This window comes from Penicillium digitatum, chromosome 3 (assembly GCF_016767815.1).
Source record: "Penicillium digitatum chromosome 3, complete sequence".
Classification (NCBI taxonomy): Eukaryota; Fungi; Ascomycota; class Eurotiomycetes; order Eurotiales; family Aspergillaceae; genus Penicillium; species Penicillium digitatum.
In genome coordinates, this window is record NC_089386.1 from 3664889 (window position 1) to 3682571 (window position 17683).

The following is a 17683-nucleotide window of genomic DNA, read 5'->3' on the forward strand; positions in this document are numbered from 1 at the left end:
ACGAGATCGCTTCGTCTTCGCCAACATCCCCGCAGAGCTCACCCCCCAGCTCGGCAACGTGTCGAGAGAGACAGGTTCGGCGTTGGCCGACGGCCTCGACAGGCTGGATTTGAGTCAACTGTCTGAATCAACCCTATCGTCATCTGTTTCCGCCTCGTTCGACATGTCGTCCTCGGAAGGAGCCCCGGAGTCCTGGATTTCCTCGTTTTGTTCGCTGATGGGCCATGAGTTTTTTGCAGAGGTGTCAGAGGACTTCATCGAGGATGATTTCAATCTGACTGGTCTCCAGTCGCAGGTGCCCATGTACAAGGAGGCACTAGAGATGATCCTCGATGTGGAGCCGGAGGATGACGAGGAAGAGGAGGAGGAAGAGGAGGAGGAGGAAGATGAAGACGATGCGCTCGGCGGTGGTCAACCCGCATACAGAAGGGCAGGTGATCGGCGACACGCTCGAGTCGCAAGCGATTTGAGCGTGATCGAGAGCTCCGCTGAGCTCTTGTATGGGTTGATTCACCAACGGTATATCACTTCGCGGCCCGGCATTCAACAAATGCTCGAAAAGTACGAGATGCAGCATTTCGGCACCTGTCCGCGAGTCAACTGCAACGGGTGCAAAGTGCTCCCCGTGGGTCGATCCGACACCCCTGGCCACGAAACGGTCAAGCTGTTCTGTCCCGGTTGCATGGATATTTATACACCCCCCAACAGCCGTTTCCACTCTGTCGACGGCGCATTCTTCGGTACGACGTTCGGATGTCTGTTCTTCATGACATTCCCAGATCTGGACATCGGGCCCCGTCTGGATGCGGCATTGTCAGTGATGTCGCCAAGAAACGCATCAACGCAGTCTCGCACTGCCTCCCTGACACGAACCCCGACAGGTCGCCAGGCACAGTCACCCACACCTGAGAACCAGCCGCTGGAAATCAACGGCGTTCGGACACCCAACCTCTGCCCGGGCCTTGGCAAGGGCAAGATCTATGACCCCAGGATCTACGGCTTCAAGGTCTCTGAGATTTCGCGTGTCGGCCCGCGCATGAAATGGCTGCGCATGAAACCCAAAAACGTTGTCGAGCTCGACGAGGCATGGAATCACGAGCACGAGCTGTCTCCACAGGAGGCACGCGACGATCAGGACGGTGCCATGGAGATGAACCCTGAGCAATCGCAAGATGCTGCCATTGCGAACCGCAAGAAAGCCCCGATGCGGCGTCGGCGACCAAACCTCGGTGCCTTAGCCTCCACAGATCCAATGGATGTGCACGGTCGATGAAGAGTTGAAGAAAACAAAAACATTTACATTCGTGGTTGTTTCCAAGGTTGAGTCTACCGTGTCAGAGGAAGATCTGTGCCATGCCCTTGACTGTGGAATCATTGGTTCAGGAGTTGATGACGATGATGACAGATGTTTGAGCTTGGTTTACTCACTGCTTTAAATGGGATTCGTTTTTTTTTCTTCCAATCTATCGGGCCTTTTATTCTGTCTGCGCGCTTCTTCCCTGGCCTCCTTCTATGATTCTCTTATTTCGACAATCAGGATCAATTTATGCCCAGTCACTGTTTTTTTTCTTCTATTTATATTTTTCGTTTGTAGACTTCGCATATGATTTTTTTTTTTTTTTTGGAATGGAATGTGATCGTAAACATTGCTAGCCCTATTATCTTTTTCCCCGCTTCGCACTTCCCATAAGGTCTCAGATGAGCCAGCATTCAAGGGCCCACCTCATGTCCAAAGACAGATCTATGAGCAACAGAGCCTCAGGTACGCTATTCGCTACAGATCTTCAACAGGAAGCTGAGCCTCCATCTCCAACTGCATGTGAACGTTGCCCAACGACCTTGTACACACCGGCGTCCCCGACGCAAATGTCAAAATGTCAAACTCAAACATTCCAATTCCGATGTAGCAAGTTTCTAGGTTCCTTCATTTATGCGTTAGCGTTCCTTGCTGGCTTCCCATCCAGGACCTTGACATGTCGGCGACGCCGACATGTCAAGGATGCACCATGCCCGTGCCACCTATGACAACAGTCTCGTATTCCGTGCCTTACTTCTCGCTTAGCAATCTGATTTATAAGAGCCCCTCCTTATTTTGTTTAGATTTTTTTTTTTTTGTTTTTTTCTCAGACTTCATCATCAAAAGTTCCGGTAATTTTATCATCCTGGAAATCGGTACAGAGTCCGGAGTACAAAGAACCCACATCAAGTCTAGTGCACCGGACTGGCGGACAGGCGGAACGGCGGGTGAGCGGTCCACCTGGGAATTCCATTGGGGATTTTAGCGTATCTGCGTAAATGCATGTCGCTGTGGATATGTATATGCATGTATCTGCATGCCTACAATCCTGGTCAATAATTGGGGTCGGGCGCGTAACTTCGACTTGGTTCGTCCTATTAAAACCGTCAGATAATGGTGTAACGCTACAACTATCATATGGGGCAGATGGCAGCCAAGGGCGGTTCTTTGTTCATGATGCGTGTGATTCTGTGATTCCCAAGGATTAGATGCCGTCGATGAGCTGTTGTAGTGGGGCTGATGTGGTTGTGGGTTGTTCTGGTTGAACGAAGGGGTTCGGATATTGCCACGCTCCTCTCATCTGCTTTCTTTTGTTAAATGGCTAGTGGGTTCGGTTATTGCGGGTTGTTGTTTTTGGTCTCTTTTTGGGGGGGGGGGGGGGATTTCCAGCGCGTAGGTCTCTCCACCAGAGCACATCCATCTCCACCCATGTCTGTAGTTGATCACATTTCTAAATTAGGGGTTCGAACAACGTTTATCACTGTCTATGTTGTAGCTAACATTTTTGATTACCCTAGGGGTTTGAAGTATATAACGGTAAGAAGATGAGACTTCCAAAGCCTTGAACGAACAGTGAGATCTTTAACTTTAATGTCCCTGCATAACCTTATATCTTGGCACTGGGTACTATGCCTCGACAGTCAGCTCAGAATGTGTTGAGTGTTTGAATGTGATCGCTCACATGTAGTGAATGGGCAATATAAAACGTTGCTATATATAGTCCTGGTAATAACTCATTCTCGGGGAGGAATATTATTATCCAAGTTAACGATGGCCCTGAAGGAAAGATCACAAATTCTTCTTAGGGGGACTACAGGCGACCTATCATCTATGAAGGGAAACCCCCTGGCAACCCGAGTCGAGCAGCTTTTCCTCAATCAAGCCATATCAGCCGAATTCTTGGGTTTAGCTTGCGAGATTACAATTTAATGAGCGTCTAAAGCAATGTGGGTATCTGCCGCTTTTTACCCACATTATTTAAACGCTCTCGGAGGGCTAACATTACAGCCAGCATCAAGAAGTAAAATAGGAAAGTCAGAGCCAAATAAGCCTTTGATTAGAATTGCTGAAGAGCTTATTTTGGACGTGAAAATAAAATGATCCTTTTAGGGCTACGAACACAGTAGTCCATATTGACGCCCACACCCTGTGCCCGGGAAAAATCCGTGCCTAAATTCCCTAATGAAGACGATATCAAAGAACCCCATCATGAATGAGAAGGGAACTCTGTTGACTCTCGAACACTACAATGCATGATACGTGGAACCCTACCCCGGAACAATGCGACGGGGACGAACCGCCCCCAAAAACGCCAGAGCCGAAATCCAACCAGACTTCAACCGAGCTTGACCGAGTCTTTTCCATGCATGTCCAAAAATAGTCCCATTAATTACCGCGTCTTCGGCACTGAAACACCCAACTATGCACATGGACTTGTATCGATTTCCTCCTTGGTCAAGGGTTAGACGCCCAGCAAAGAATTCCCGATGTAGGAACCAAAAAGACCTATTCCCAATACTGCGGTCTGCCGTGCTGACTGCCAGCCCCGCTGCAGAATGTGGAGTTTGACGGCGCATATCCCTTAAGGTGTCCTATGGGCCTAGATGGCAATAGGCTGATTAGTTGATAATTGAGCGTCTGTCATCATTTTGACAGGATTCATTTTCGGCTTCTTGGCTCGTCACACATGCACTCCGTAGTGGATAACTCTGGGAACTTTGTTCCGCTGTCCTTTTTTGTTTTTTTTTTTTCTTTTTTCCCCCAGTAGATTCCTGTTTCTTTCGTTTGGTCCAACTACATAGAGTACCTATCGGACTAGGGTTGCCTTGGAAGCCTAGTACCATGAAAGCATTGGCGGGCAGTGGAAATAATTGTCGAACATGGAAATTCAGGCTGAGAGACTCTTATTTCCGCCTCCTCCCCTTTTTTTTGGATTCGAGAGTTCCTACTCCGTAAAATCCATTCAATACTTGCTCGGCAACATTGACCGAGTTGACATTTTTGTTGGCGTCGGTTGTGGATAAGGTTGGGGACAGTGCGGGTGAATCACTGCAACATGCAACATGCAACGTGCAGAGAGGGGAATTTGGAAGAGGATACAACCTACAACATGAAAAAATTTATTCATTTTTTCATTTGGCTATAAACACCTTCCTTTTTGGCCAATACTAGAGCCATCCTTTGCATCTTTCCAACTTCTTTGATCCACGGTCAGGGATGGGAGATAGGCGGGACCTCTGCAGACCAGAGCCGCCAACCCTGATAAGAAGATGCTCTCTCCGTGGAAGCTAAGCTAGGATAGGAAAAAGAAGGGCACGACTTTCATACATTTAGCCCTTTAGCCTCTGGCCCCTAAATTCTCATGTGGGTTGAACAGAACGGCTCGGTACTCCATACTTCGCACCTAAATTATCGCTGTTGATATTCTGCCGTTTTCAGCCCTAATCCTCCACAACGTACGGAGTAGTGACTACGGAGTATGGAGTAGAAAAATAGTGGACTAGTTAATCGTTCCCGGCCGAGATCTGGAGTGGCCATGCGGAGTAGATTTAGAACTATTATATCAATATATGTTGCAGCATCATCTCCTGAGATTCGTTGTATTGTATAGCAGCACTCGTGCCACCGGACTTGGATCGCAACCATTGGAGGAGTCAAAGGCGGGCTGTTCTTCCGAGACCTTTGGGATCCGGATGGAAACCGTCCCTTCTAGCCGGGCGAAACATCGCCAATCCCAAGTGGATGCGACTGTTGGGGAAAAAATTGAAAAAATCAAGAGAGAAAAAAAAAGAGAAAGAAAAAGTCAAAGTGCTGGGCGTGTTTTTGCTTGGCTCCAATTTCTGGCTTGAGCCTTGAGGGGACCTTGGTTAATGTACTTTCCTTGGCCAAAGTACAAATGCTTGGGGGTAACCCAAGAGTTGAGGCGCAGCAAAAATTGTCGGACCACCTCCGTACGGCGTATAGAGTACACCATGTAACCGGGAGAGTGGATTTGGATGGGGCGGAGGGTATTGCAGATTATGGATTGCAGATTGCATCATTCGATGGATTGATTGGAATTCTGGACCATCGGAAAGTACGGAGTACTCCATAGCCAATTTGGAAATCCTTCAAAGCAAATTTGAGTCATGTTGGTTGAACTGAGCCAATCTAACATGTGGGATAAAGAATTGCTGTGGAGTGTGGTGTCTTTTTTTCTGCAGGGATCATTTCCCAGTAGAGTGGTCCTTGATGTTCACTGGATTTCGGTGAGTTCGAAGCAAGGTTATTTCATTGAGTCATGTAGGTTGTATGAACTTGAACTTGTCCACTTGGAGAAATTGGTCTGTAGTTTGGTCATCTATAACCATGTTTCACTAGTCCGGACAAACTGGGGAATATCAGGAAATGAACAGACTCACTCCGCACGTCACCGTTGAGACCTCCAGAACCGAAAATGGATAGTTTCAGCCATCAACGTTTCTGGCTGAGCTGAAATTGAAAATCCCGCAAGGTTTGGGGGCCGTGGAGTTATGCAAGTTGAGAATTTGGACCAATCACTATACGAATATCCCAAGCTGATAGGATTCGATTGTTGCGAGGTTCTCAAATTCACCATCTGGAATCTATAGATCTGCAATTAACCCAACCAAAGAAAACTATCCCCCAAAAAAAGCCCAAAAAGAAAGGAATTCATTCAACGTGGCTCCCTAGCTCATCCCTGTTCCATTTTAACACCGCGCTACCCAATCAAAAGAAGAATAAACGCCAGTTATCATGCAACTATCTCATCACACATACAAAACACAAAGGCTAACACAAATAAAAGAAACCCAAAAATAATTCGAGAGCGGAGACCCGGAGAAGGCAACAGGAAAAAAAAAACCAAACCAAAACAAAAAAAAAAACGTGGCGGATGGATTCGAGTCCGACATTCGGGGGGAGGGCCTGGATGGGGCGGAAACACCCGCTCGGTCTCTCATCTCCCCGATCCCCGATCGCCTTACAGACGTAGATCGTACTCATACAAGCCATGTATCGAGCGAGGTGAGCATGGGGCTGATTCCGGTGTGAGCGGGAATGTGAAAATCGATGCCTCTGGTGACGTCGATGGTGCTCGCTGATCGTAGTATGCAAGCGTTGGCATCTGGAAAATGCAGACAGATAATTAGCTGACTTGTTGGTATGATGAGTACGTTCAGCGAGGAAAATGTACCGGGAGTGTAGAAGGCTGATGTTGGGAATGAGACTGCGCTTGGGCTTGCTGTTGGCACAGATCAATCCCGGCCATTGTTGCATAGCTCATACTGAATGGACTGATCAGGTCTTCGTCGTAGGCGAGCTTGCGGGCTTGCATCGATGGAAGCACGGGGACTAGTGAGGGCATATGCTCGCCATACTCGGTCTGGTAGGCGATATCGTTGTAGGTGCTCGGTGCGGCGTGGTAGACTGGGGACTGGGAGTAGGTGGACTGCCGGTAGGCGTCATACGATGACATGGATGGATAGGAGAAGACTGGTGGAGGGGAGGCAGAGAGCTGGCGCGTACATTGCTGGGCGAACATGGTTTGACGGTCCTCGGGGGAATAGTAGTCGTACGAGCCCGCTCGGTCTGACTGCGAGTGAGGCTTGATGTCTTTGGATTTGGCGGATCGCTGCTTTGTTCGGGTCTTTGGCGTTGGCTTGGGAGACACTGGCTCTGCGTGGGATTGTTCGGGTGAAGCAGAAGTTGCAGCTCGTCTCTCAAGATCCTCCAAGCGGCGCTTCAATTTCTTGCCTGTTGGGTTGCGTCGCGTCAGAGATGTAGGAAACTCTGGGATTTTTGCTTTACTTACGATAGTTGCGCTGGGCAATCCGGTTTTGAATTCGCCGACGCTCTGCAAGATCCGAGATCTTGGTCCAGTCCTCGTTGGGGTTGGCGTTGGGACTGAATGCGCTGCTGTTGCTGTGACTACCACGAGAGCCTGACCGGCCATCATACGATGAAGAGCGATTCATGGTACGGGAGGTAAAAGCTAAGAGCAGAGATAAAAAAGAAACAAAGTACAGAGTAGAGGACAGAGAATAGACAATGGAAGGTCGAGAATCGAGAATAGTATGGGAATAGTCGAGAGTGAAAGTGGAGGGATACGAAAACGGGGCTATGAGGCTAAAGATCCGAGGCCAAGTGGATGCCAGTACATTTATATATGTTGTATAAGAAGAGGACTCTCCTCAGGCTCCCCATCGATCAGCTGGAATTGGTCGGGCCTTGCAGCTAAGCCCCGTCGCGATAACCAGCTCAGTCCGTGCTCGAATACCATTAGACTCGACCTGCCATGTGCACAAAGTCCCTATTATATTTTCGGGTTAAAAATTAATTTGCTCAGGGATCCACGTTCAGCCTCTGGTAATACTGCAACTTGACCCTCTTTGGGATTTATGAAACCCCCTCTAACTACTTTTATACTGTCAATTTGCTGAAACAGACAAACCATCCAAAACACCCAAAACACTAATACCCCCCCCAAAACATATCTAGGGCTAAAACCAGATACCACGGAGTACTCCGGATGGAGTACTAACCCCACTAGAACCAAACTACTTAAACACCGACAGACCGGTCAGTGATCGGGGGATCTCAGATCTACCTTGTAGCACCAGCGTAGTACGGCGTATGATCAAAATCCAAGACGGTAGGATGGATTATTGGAGTTGGGCCGGGATACGCTAATCAGAAGCTCGCTTGGAGGGCGATCCTCATTCGACCTGGCCCGAGACACGATATGCCGGATGAAACGGGCTGCGTGGACTTTGGGGTTACATCTTGCTTTTTTTCTATGTTCTCACGTGGGTTGCTTCAATGTGCACGGTCGTTACCACGTTTTTGTTTTTTTTTTTTTTAATGTCTTCATCTTGGCAACGGACTAAGGGGGATAAAGATCTGACTCTTGAGGGTTATTCTTTGAAGCATTGAAAAGGTTGGGAGTTGGAAGATTTAGGACTACAGGATTCTTTTTATTTTTCTAAGCGTCCTGACAAGTCGAGCCTGTATCGCCTACAGACACTGATTAGCAATTGGATCGTATAAATTGATTCACACCCATGCCTGTTACTGGAATAGAGCCACTTTCCTTCACATTATTATAATTAATGTCACTACTTTTCTTGGCAGTCTTTCTTTCCTTTTTTTCCTTTTTTTTTTTCCCCCTGTTTTTCCTGTTTTTGGTTTATTTTTTGGGGGGGGGGGGGGTTTTTTTAGGCTTCTATTTTCTAAAATCAAATTAAAAGCAATTATGGTGTTATTTTCTTTTCTGTGATCTCATTGCGCTTCCACTGGTTGCCTGATTGGCGGCATCCAGAATACCAATCTGGGAATATGATGCGCAATAAATCCGTACACTCCGTGGTCCGTCTCCGTAGTCCGTACTTCGCAGGTAGGAATTAAGGTCCACTGTTTGTATTGTTGTCTAGCCCCCGGAGATACGCTAAGACCCAGATGCTTGACTCCGACCAAAAAAAAAAGAACATCAAAATACATCATTCGTAGCCTGGACAAGGGGGTTTTGGAGGGGCGGGACGGGAAATCCACAAAAAAGAGGCTCTTTTCCAGGTAAGACAACTAGGCTATGAATAGGTAGCCTTGCAGGGTCTCTCCACCTATCCGGGCCGGAGTTAACAGCAGGAATGTAGTGCGGATTAGGAACTAACTCCGCCAGTGCGTCGCCCGAAGGTGCTTGTTGCTCGTCATTGTTTCCCTGTATAGGGCTGAGCTAGATACCTTCTTATTCCTGATCGAGTATTATCGGAGAGGCATCCCATGACCCCAGTGACACGCTCAATGAACACGGCAGCTCAGGTACCTGGTACATACTTCTTTTGACCGCTAATGCTGTCCATGCCTCCAGCTGGAATTCGAAGCATTGCACAGCCATCCTAGCGGAAACTCTCCCTCCTGCAGGGATTGTAGCCACTCACACACTATGATCGTCCCCGGATGCTTGGATGGGTTGTATTTTGAGCCTTCTAATAACCATCTAGAAGAATGTTCCTGGCGGTGGGCTATCATGCAGCCTCCGACCTTGCTGTGTCCGAGATGCACCCCCCCCCCCCCCCCCCTGACACACGCATGTCTGCAGAATGCCTCGTTCTTTCCCCCATTGTGCTGTAATTGCTGTTTTGTAAAAATTCGGGCCTTTTTTTTTTAGGGAATTTTGGTGTCACTTGAGGAATATCGATGACGGCAATCTCCGAGCCTCTTGCGTCGTGCTAGCACGTTGTCGTTCTCGCATTGGCTTGTGACACTATACGCGAAATGGACAGAGTGCGAAAGTCCATCCAAGTGCACCTCCTATGCGTGTAAACTCTATCCGACTTCTCTTCAAATCCTTTTTCCCAGGTCGAGGACGTCGGACAAGGCGTCCAGTGCTGAAGCTGGACACTATCAAACACCGAATGCGAGTCCATAGCAACGAAACAAACATGGTAAGATGCCCCTACTCTTCCAAGGTTGTCTTGAGTCAGATCGAAAACTTTGCTCATTTTATATTCATATACAGGTTAACAAACAGGCCGGAAGAGAACATTAATAGACTCTCGTCGGGGGTATCCCAGGTTAAGAAGGCTGATCACCAATTCCCTTCCAAGCCACACACATCCCAAAGTCCATTTCCCGAAATCCAACAGAATTTAGTAAGGCTCTCATTGCAACCCCCCCCCCCCCCCCCCCCCCCCCGAATATGCCGAGCACTAAATTTAGCCTATGAGACCAAATAACCCCAGTGTTATTCATGCGGGATATCTTGAAACGCCTGCTGTGTCCCGCTCTGATTCTAACTATTACCCAATGTAGCTGACAGGCGTACAGACTGAGCCTGAACTCTTCTCTAGGACAGTGAAAGCTGACCTGTCTGTTCTTTTTCCGCTTTCGCTCTCGCTTCACTTGTCGCATCTGGGTTTAGCCTCATTCCACGTGGCCCACGTGCTGCATGTCGCCTATTATACCTTGTTCTCGGCCAAGGTGTAGCAGGATATCTGCCGTTGGTCTAGACTGTATGGCTGTGATGTGATCCATTCACCCGGGCTATAATTCGGAGGTATTGATTGGATCTCTTCAGCCGTTGTGAGTAGATTGGCTTGTGTGGCGCTATCTCTAGGATTGGTCCTCGGGTAGCATGTGAGGGGAAGTCATCATGAAATTTCGCAGAAACCGGCGGGGTTCTCGGTACGGGTGGCTGACAATTGTCAGCACTGTGTTTTTGTACGGAGTACAGGATCAACCCTTGGAGGCTGGAAGGTCGAAATTATCGGAGACTGTATGTGCTTGGGTTGATCAGGTCTTATAGGTTAGTGTCTTAGCATTGTCTATGCTTGGTGCTGAATCTAATGGTCGGCTGTGAACGGGGGCTACATCGATCATCGTAAGAGAATGATTTCGAGCTTCGAGTCGAGATCTTTGCTTCAATCAAAGCCTTTGGTAAACCTTCTCCACATGATGGCTGGGGAAGTTTTTGTTAACTATCTCGGAGGAGAGGAAAAAAAGGGCAAAACCCGTTCTTAGCCGTTTATTATTTCGACCATTGTGTTTTTTCCCATCATTTCGAAAGTCAAGGTCCTATCTGAACCAGATCTATCTGATTTGCCACCTTACCCCCCAGAACATTGATTTTCTTGGGCAAGGCAAATGTGAACCAATCTCTAAAGTCCAAAAACTAATGAGGAGTCATCGTGGCCAGTAAGAACATATACTGGGGACCGACGATTTGCCAATCAAACAGATGGTAACGTTGTATCTAGACTGTTTGTCGATCGATGGGTTAGACAAACCGAAGTCCGGGGAGTAGATTATCTATGCCATCAACAACGCCTTTGCTTCCGCTGTAATCTTAAGATTAGCAGTTTTTCGTTTACTTAGTCCATAAGCAACACACTCCTCTTCCTCGATCTTGGTAAATCCGCTAGAGATAAATGCGTTGTATAACCAAGTCCCACGCTAATATACAACTAGCCACATTCTGCTGCAATGAAGATTCATAGTTCAGTACACAACATAGTTTTTGACGGAGCGCAATTTATTTTGAAACCCTTGAAAGTTCTGGGGCACTTCCGATGATGGAGTCTGTTGGGATCACATATGTTGAGCTCGTTACCTTTACCTTGCAATAAGCTCTTTGAGATCTGCCACAACAACAGACAACACATCAAATAGCGCGGCGAACAAAGGTAAAATCTGACGTGAATAACGGGAGTCAAGAAGGCTATTATCAAGCGGGGAAGTCGATGACCAGCGAGCAAACCACCGTCCCAAAGCCATTTCATCTCTACTAGCCCCCCCCCCCCCCCCCCCAGGAGATACGCTGGTGCTTGGAACTACAAGCTTTCTCCTGAATCAATGCCCAAATGGCATCCCACGGAGCCAGTATTCCAATAGGCCTCGGTCGAATGATCAAGCCCTTTGTGTGTTGCTTCACTACGACTTGGAGTGAGCCAATGGAGCTAAAATAACTTGACAAGACCTTGCCTAGGTATAGTACTTTCCCCTGAGCAACCATGATTTGTGAGTTCGGGAGCTTGTATTCGTACTCTGAGCATTCACTGGGAGGTGGTTCCCCTTTCAACGTCTCTACAAAATCTTGTACTTAACGGAAAACGAAAATAGCAAAGTTCAGAGAGACTCTCTATTCAAAAAGCAAGCCCCAGATGAATATACAAAAGACGCCCGCTGCTACCCGGTAGCCTCGGTACCTCAGATACACAGAAGCCTTTTTTATCTTACATGTCTGTCTTAGATGGCGACACTGAAAGATGATTAGCACATGGTCATCCGGATTCAACAAAGACGAGTGTCAGCTTACCTCCAAGGGTTCTTCTCGTCACCGTATTGGATAGCCTCGATCCAGTTCTTCATTTGAAGAGCAATCTCACCAGCCTCCTCGTCCTCCTTCAAGCCACACTCAACCATCTTACCTCTGTAACTAATATTTCGAACAGGGCTAACGATGGCAGCAGTGCCAGCACCAAACACTTCAATCATGCGGCCCTCCTCGGATGCCTCAGCAACTTCGGACATGCGGATCTTGCGCTCGGAAATGTTCCAGCCCTTGGGGCCGAGTCTTTCACGGGCGAGAGTCAGAACGGAGTCACGAGTAACACCCTCCAAAATGGTACCATCAAGAGGAGCAGTGATAAGCTCTTTCTGTCCAGTCTCCTTATTCTTCAAAGCAATGAAAAGGTTCATAGTTCCGACCTCGGTAACATATTCCTCCTCGCCGAAGAGCCACAGATTTTGCTGGAAGCCACGGGATGCGGCCTCCAGCTGGGGAAGAATACAGGGTGCATAGTTGGCTCCAAGCTTCTTGTCACCAACGCCACCGGGCCAGGCGCGGACGGCATAGTCAGTAGCCTCCAGGGAGATGGCCTTGAAGCCAGTTGGGTAGTAGGGACCCACGGGGCTGGCAATGACATACAGGAGAGCGGATCCTGGTGGACCAACACCCAGGGTCTTCTGGGTACCAATCATGGTAGGGCGCAGGTACAAGGAGTAGCCGCGAGCACTGCGAAGGTTAACAAAAAATTTCCATCCGGCATTCAAAAGGTATGCTCACTCCGGGATGAACCGACTGTCGAGCTTCACAAGCTCTCCAATTATTTTTGTTAGTGCATCACCGTCCACGGTAGGAAGAGCAATGCGCGCAGACGACTTGTTTAGGCGTTCCATGTTCTTGTTGGGGCGAAACAAACGGATGCCGCCGGTGCTGTCCTTGTATGCCTTCATGCCCTCGAAACATTCAAATGCATAGTGGAACACACAGGTTGCAGGATCTAAGCTGAGGTTCTGGTAGGGAACAATGCGAGGTGCGTGCCATCCATCGGCAGCCGTCCACTCCACAGAGAGCATATGATCTACAATCGCTTCCGGTCAGTGCCTAGATAGCAATAAGGTGCAAAGGTTCTCTTACCTGTGAAGTATTTACCAAAGACAAGATCCTTAGAGTCCATTGGCTCCTTCGGGGTGGTGGTCTTGGTGATCGTCAATTTCGAAGCGTCAAGACCCGGGAGCTGGGAGGCGGCTGCTCTGGAGGCACTGAAAGCTCTCAGCCATGTTTGGCTGGCGGCAATTTTCTGGGATGAGAGGACGCGGGGCATTGCGAGCCCGGTCAATGCCTGTCGGCGAGCAAATTGGTGAAGCGACTTCATGACTGCGGTGTTGTTAGGAACGATCCAAGGGAGTGTGTGTCATTTGAGTCAATTAAGGAAGTATGAGCTTACTGATATCAAGGAAGTCAATGGGGATTTAAAAAATAACAACTAGAAAGATGACTCGACACCAGAACTACAGTGCAGTATCCCTGCGAAGCTCGACAACATCTCCGATGACTCGGAGGCCCCAGTTGTGAATCTCTGCCATCGCCACACGGAGAAAGAACGGTGCCACCCAATTGACCAGTCAGCGGCTGCAAATCAGAGTTGTCCGCCGACTTCGGCTACTTCGGCTTCCTGCGGTTTATGTCGGCTGGGCTTTCTTAGGAGTTGGGGCCTGAGGCACCTGCCAAGAGTTTATGCGTCCACCAACGAAGAGGTTCCCTGGTGTGTATAGTCACTGCGTCCACGGATGCAGACCTCAGTCTATGCAACATTAAACATGGCCCCAAAGGGGTATCTGGTTGAGCACAGGATTGGTTCCAAGTATAAAAGCCCTTTGAGCGAATTTGCTCTGTTATGGTTGTCGTACTGCCACTATATAGGCCTGTGGATTGGTATTGCGCCATCGTAGGACGGACTTCAGAAATATGATCCATTTGAGTAAAAGACTACTCCGTTTTTAGTAACGTTATATTTGACATGACACACAACCCCTTCTTGCTGGTTTTTGGAATCTCTATTTGGAAGACCTTTTGGATTTGACCATCGACTCCGGCTGTGAACTCAGGCGCAGCTAATTGCGCCGGCGATGAAACCCCTGGTGCCTAAGGCAGTGCAAGAGCCATTTACACGATCACGTGTTGTGCCTGATAGGAGGAATAGTTGTTATCGAGGACCTGAGGTCGTATTGCGCGGGATTGTTGACCAAGTATGCAACTCGTGGACAATTCCTTTCGGCCTTTGAGCTAATGTTCTTGATTCTCCTTTAGCCATCGAGTTTCAATATCGGCTCACTTCCCATTAATACCCCTTCTAAATCCCACTGTGTTGCTGAAAATAAACATGTCTACTGTTAGCTACACCGTGACGACACTGTGAAACGAACATCTTCCTCCATTCCGTTGACTATCGTGCCTGCCTATTCCCATTTGCGGCTTCACCACCATGTTTTCATCTGCGCTCAAGTCTTTCACTTCCAATATTTCTTCCAATTACCAAATCTCACCTAATCCCACCGTCTACTCTGGCCCCTGGAAAATTCACGATGCAAAGCAAAAGTCTACAGGAACGGCGGCATCCGTGTTTATTTTTGATCGCAAGTCACTGGAGACACGTTCTAGTGGATTTGGGAGGGGTTCTGGGTCCTCCTCCAAGAAGCTACAGGACGATGTGATCGAGCGACTTAAGCGCGAAGCAAGCAACCTCGCGCGTCTACGGCACCCATCCATTCTTCAAGTGCTCGAGCCTGTGGAAGAAACGCGTAATGGCGGTCTCATGTTTGCTACGGAACACCTCACCGCCTCACTTTCCGGGCTGCTGCTAGAAAAAGACGACCAAGAAAATCCCACACGCGCTGGTTCGCAAAGCAGCCGGTACATGGTAGAGGAGGCCGATGGGACTCGGAGAAGAAGAGATGTGGAGATCGATGAGTTGGAAATTCAAAAGGGACTCTTACAAGTTGCCAAGGGTCTTGAATTCCTCCACGAGTCTGCGGGCTTAGTGCATGGAAATCTGAACCCGGAGGCCATCTATATCAATGCCAAATCAGATTGGAAAATCTCTGGTCTGGGATTCGCGGGACCTCCGGTCTCTTCTGAAACTCGTTCATCGCTGCCGCCGTTGGCTGTGTCTGAGGTTCTCTATCAAGAGCCAAGGCTTCCAGCTTCAGTGCAATTGAGGCTTGACTACACGTCGCCTGACTTTGTCATGGACTCCAATGTATCGTCAGCTGCCGATCTATTCTCTTTAGGTCTTGTCATCATCGCTTTGTACAACTCTCCGCATGTCTCGCCTCTACAAACGAACGCAAACACGTCAACATACAAGAAGCTGCTGAGCTCTCCGTCTTCCACTCCATCGCAAAGCAATAATTTCCTCAGCTCGAAGCCAATCCCCAAGGATCTAGTTTCTCATGTCCTACCTAGGCTCATTACCAGACGGCCTGCCCAACGCATGAATGCTCGAGAGTTCCAGCAATCACACTATTTTGACAATGTGTTAGTTTCCACTATCCGGTTCCTGGAATCTTTTCCAGCAAAGAATCCAAATGAGAAGTCTCAATTCTTGCGTGGTTTACAAAGGGTACTGCCTGAGTTCCCTGTTTCTGTCCTAGAGAAAAAGCTATTGGGAGCATTGATGGACGAGTTGAAGGATCGGGAACTGCTCCCGCTGATATTGCAAAACATGTTCTGTATCTTACAGCGGATTCCTAACGGACGCCGTGTTTTCCCAGAGAAAATGATCCCTCGTCTGAAGGAAGCGTTTGGAACTGGTTCGGGCAAGGGGGCTGCTGAACGAGACTCCAAGAAAGATGCCGGTCTGTTGGTTGTGCTTGATAACATGAAGCTCATTGCCGATAACTGTTCAGGGATGGAGTTCAAAGATGGTGGGTTTTGTCCATGGGAACCTTTCAGCCTACATCTGACGTTTTTTCTCTAGACATTCTTCCCCTAATTCGGCTTGGGCTGGATTCTCCCACTCACTCTTTGGTGGATGCTTCCCTTAAATGCCTCCCGGTGATGCTACCAGTTCTCGACTTTAGCACGGTTAAGAACGAGGTATTCCCTCCAATTGCTGTCACTTTCAGTCACACTAGCAGCCTTGCTATTAAGGTTCGCAGCTTGGAAGCTTTCAGTGTGCTGTGCGGGGCCTCTACAGAGGGCTCAGACGGGCTTGACGATGACTTGTCCGGAATGCAGGCGACTAAGTCGAAACCCGCCAAGTCCTCAATCTTGGACAAGTATACTATTCAAGAAAAGCTTGTCCCATCTCTCAAGGCGATAAAAACGAAAGAGCCGTCAGTGATGATGGCAGCGTTAAAAGTGTTCCGTCAAGTTGGAGCCATCGCAGACTCCGAATTCCTGGCTTTGGAAGTCTTGCCAGTCCTCTGGAGTTTCAGTCTTGGGCCACTTTTGAGCCTTCAACAGTTTAGTGCCTTTATGGCACTGATAAAGTCTCTTTCAACGAGGATTGAGCAGGAACAAACCAAAAAGCTGCAAGAGCTATCCTCTGGCGCTGGATCAACGGGTTTCCAGAATGGTGGCGACAAATTTTCGCAGTCTGCCACGGGCCTCAGTTCGCCCGATGCGGACGGCGGTGTTGGCAGCTTTGAGCGCCTCGTTCTTGGAAAGAACACATCCCCTGCGAACGGCCAGAGTATAGACATGTGGGGTAGTTTGAAGCCTGTCCGGCCAGAGGGTCCGAGCATGTCGCCTTCATTCTCGTGGTCCTCAAATAATGCAGGCATGACACACCAAGTCAATGCCTCAAGGCAACAGTCTAATCTTGGCTTCCGTTCCATTACTCCAGATCATAAACTGGGCTCTTTCCCGTCTCTAACCCCTGCTCCTGCTCCTGCTCCTGCTCCTGCTCAGCAAGCTTTATCAGTGTCTCAAGCCTTCCCTATGATCCAGCCCTCATCTTCTACATGGGGGGCCTCGACTAATGCCAATGTTCGATCCCACACAAGCCCGCCGGGTCAGTCTTTGGGGTCCATGTCGACAATGACGCCCTCGAATCATCTGTCCGGGTCTACGGCGGCGCAAGCGGCACCCAACTATTCCTTTTTCTCAATTCCCCCACCTCCTTCAGGAAACACGTTGTCCAACAGCGCTATGAGACCCCCTCCTATGAACACAGCCAAAAGATCAACGTCGTTCCAAGGGATAGCCGCGACACCGCAGCAGGGAACTCAAAATCAAGGATTGGACAAGTATGAAAGTCTGATATAGGGACAATTGTTAATTTTTGGCTGATACCCATTTTACCGCTGTTATTGCTATTATTGCTATTATTGCACATCCTCGACATAGTGAACAGTCACCACTGCAGTTGTAATCAAGCAAAGTGACAAATTTGAATCATTCAATTACCAAATCGAAATCCATGCCAAGCAATGTAGATCGGACTCCATCGGGGATCCGACCGTGGCTAAGGGGACACGTACCTGATTGGTGCCTCATCAAGATATGTCATGCCTCGTCGTCAAGCCCCTCCATATGTATTCTATGCGTGGCATTGCGCCGCACTTGTTCTCCCGGAGCTCCGTGTTACCTTTATTACCCCTCTA

General features: G+C 48.6%; 5 protein-coding genes across 5 annotated transcripts; 3 read left to right on the forward strand and 2 right to left on the reverse strand.

The window, feature by feature from the left end:
* Positions 1-163: 163 nt before the first annotated feature.
* Pdw03_8841 (Casein kinase II beta subunit CKB1) lies at positions 164-1273 on the forward strand (the record flags this gene model as incomplete). Its single annotated transcript, XM_014681458.1, has 1 exon — positions 164-1273. One exon carries the CDS (start codon positions 164-166, stop codon positions 1271-1273), a length of 1110 nt encoding a protein of 369 aa, XP_014536944.1.
* Positions 1274-6278: 5005 nt separating this feature from the next.
* Positions 6279-7272, reverse strand: Pdw03_8842 (Basic-leucine zipper (bZIP) transcription factor; the record flags this gene model as incomplete). Its single annotated transcript, XM_014681459.2, has 3 exons — positions 6279-6422; positions 6492-7051; positions 7110-7272. The coding sequence occupies 3 exons, from the start codon at positions 7270-7272 to the stop codon at positions 6279-6281; spliced, it is 867 nt and encodes a 288-aa protein (XP_014536945.2).
* A 4765-nt stretch (positions 7273-12037) lies between these two features.
* Pdw03_8843 (Branched-chain-amino-acid aminotransferase) lies at positions 12038-13449 on the reverse strand (the record flags this gene model as incomplete). Its single annotated transcript, XM_014681460.1, has 4 exons — positions 12038-12050; positions 12108-12806; positions 12858-13155; positions 13212-13449. The coding sequence occupies 4 exons, from the start codon at positions 13447-13449 to the stop codon at positions 12038-12040; spliced, it is 1248 nt and encodes a 415-aa protein (XP_014536946.1).
* A 754-nt stretch (positions 13450-14203) lies between these two features.
* Pdw03_8844 (uncharacterized protein) lies at positions 14204-14471 on the forward strand (the record flags this gene model as incomplete). Its single annotated transcript, XM_066102081.1, has 2 exons — positions 14204-14323; positions 14385-14471. The coding sequence occupies 2 exons, from the start codon at positions 14204-14206 to the stop codon at positions 14469-14471; spliced, it is 207 nt and encodes a 68-aa protein (XP_065957164.1).
* Positions 14472-14559: 88 nt separating this feature from the next.
* On the forward strand, positions 14560-17345 carry Pdw03_8845 (Protein kinase Scy1, putative; the record flags this gene model as incomplete). The annotated part of the gene is made up of 2 exons (XM_014681461.1): positions 14560-16000; positions 16054-17345. 2 exons carry the CDS (start codon positions 14560-14562, stop codon positions 17343-17345), a joined length of 2733 nt encoding a protein of 910 aa, XP_014536947.1.
* Between the last annotated feature and the right edge of the window lie 338 nt (positions 17346-17683).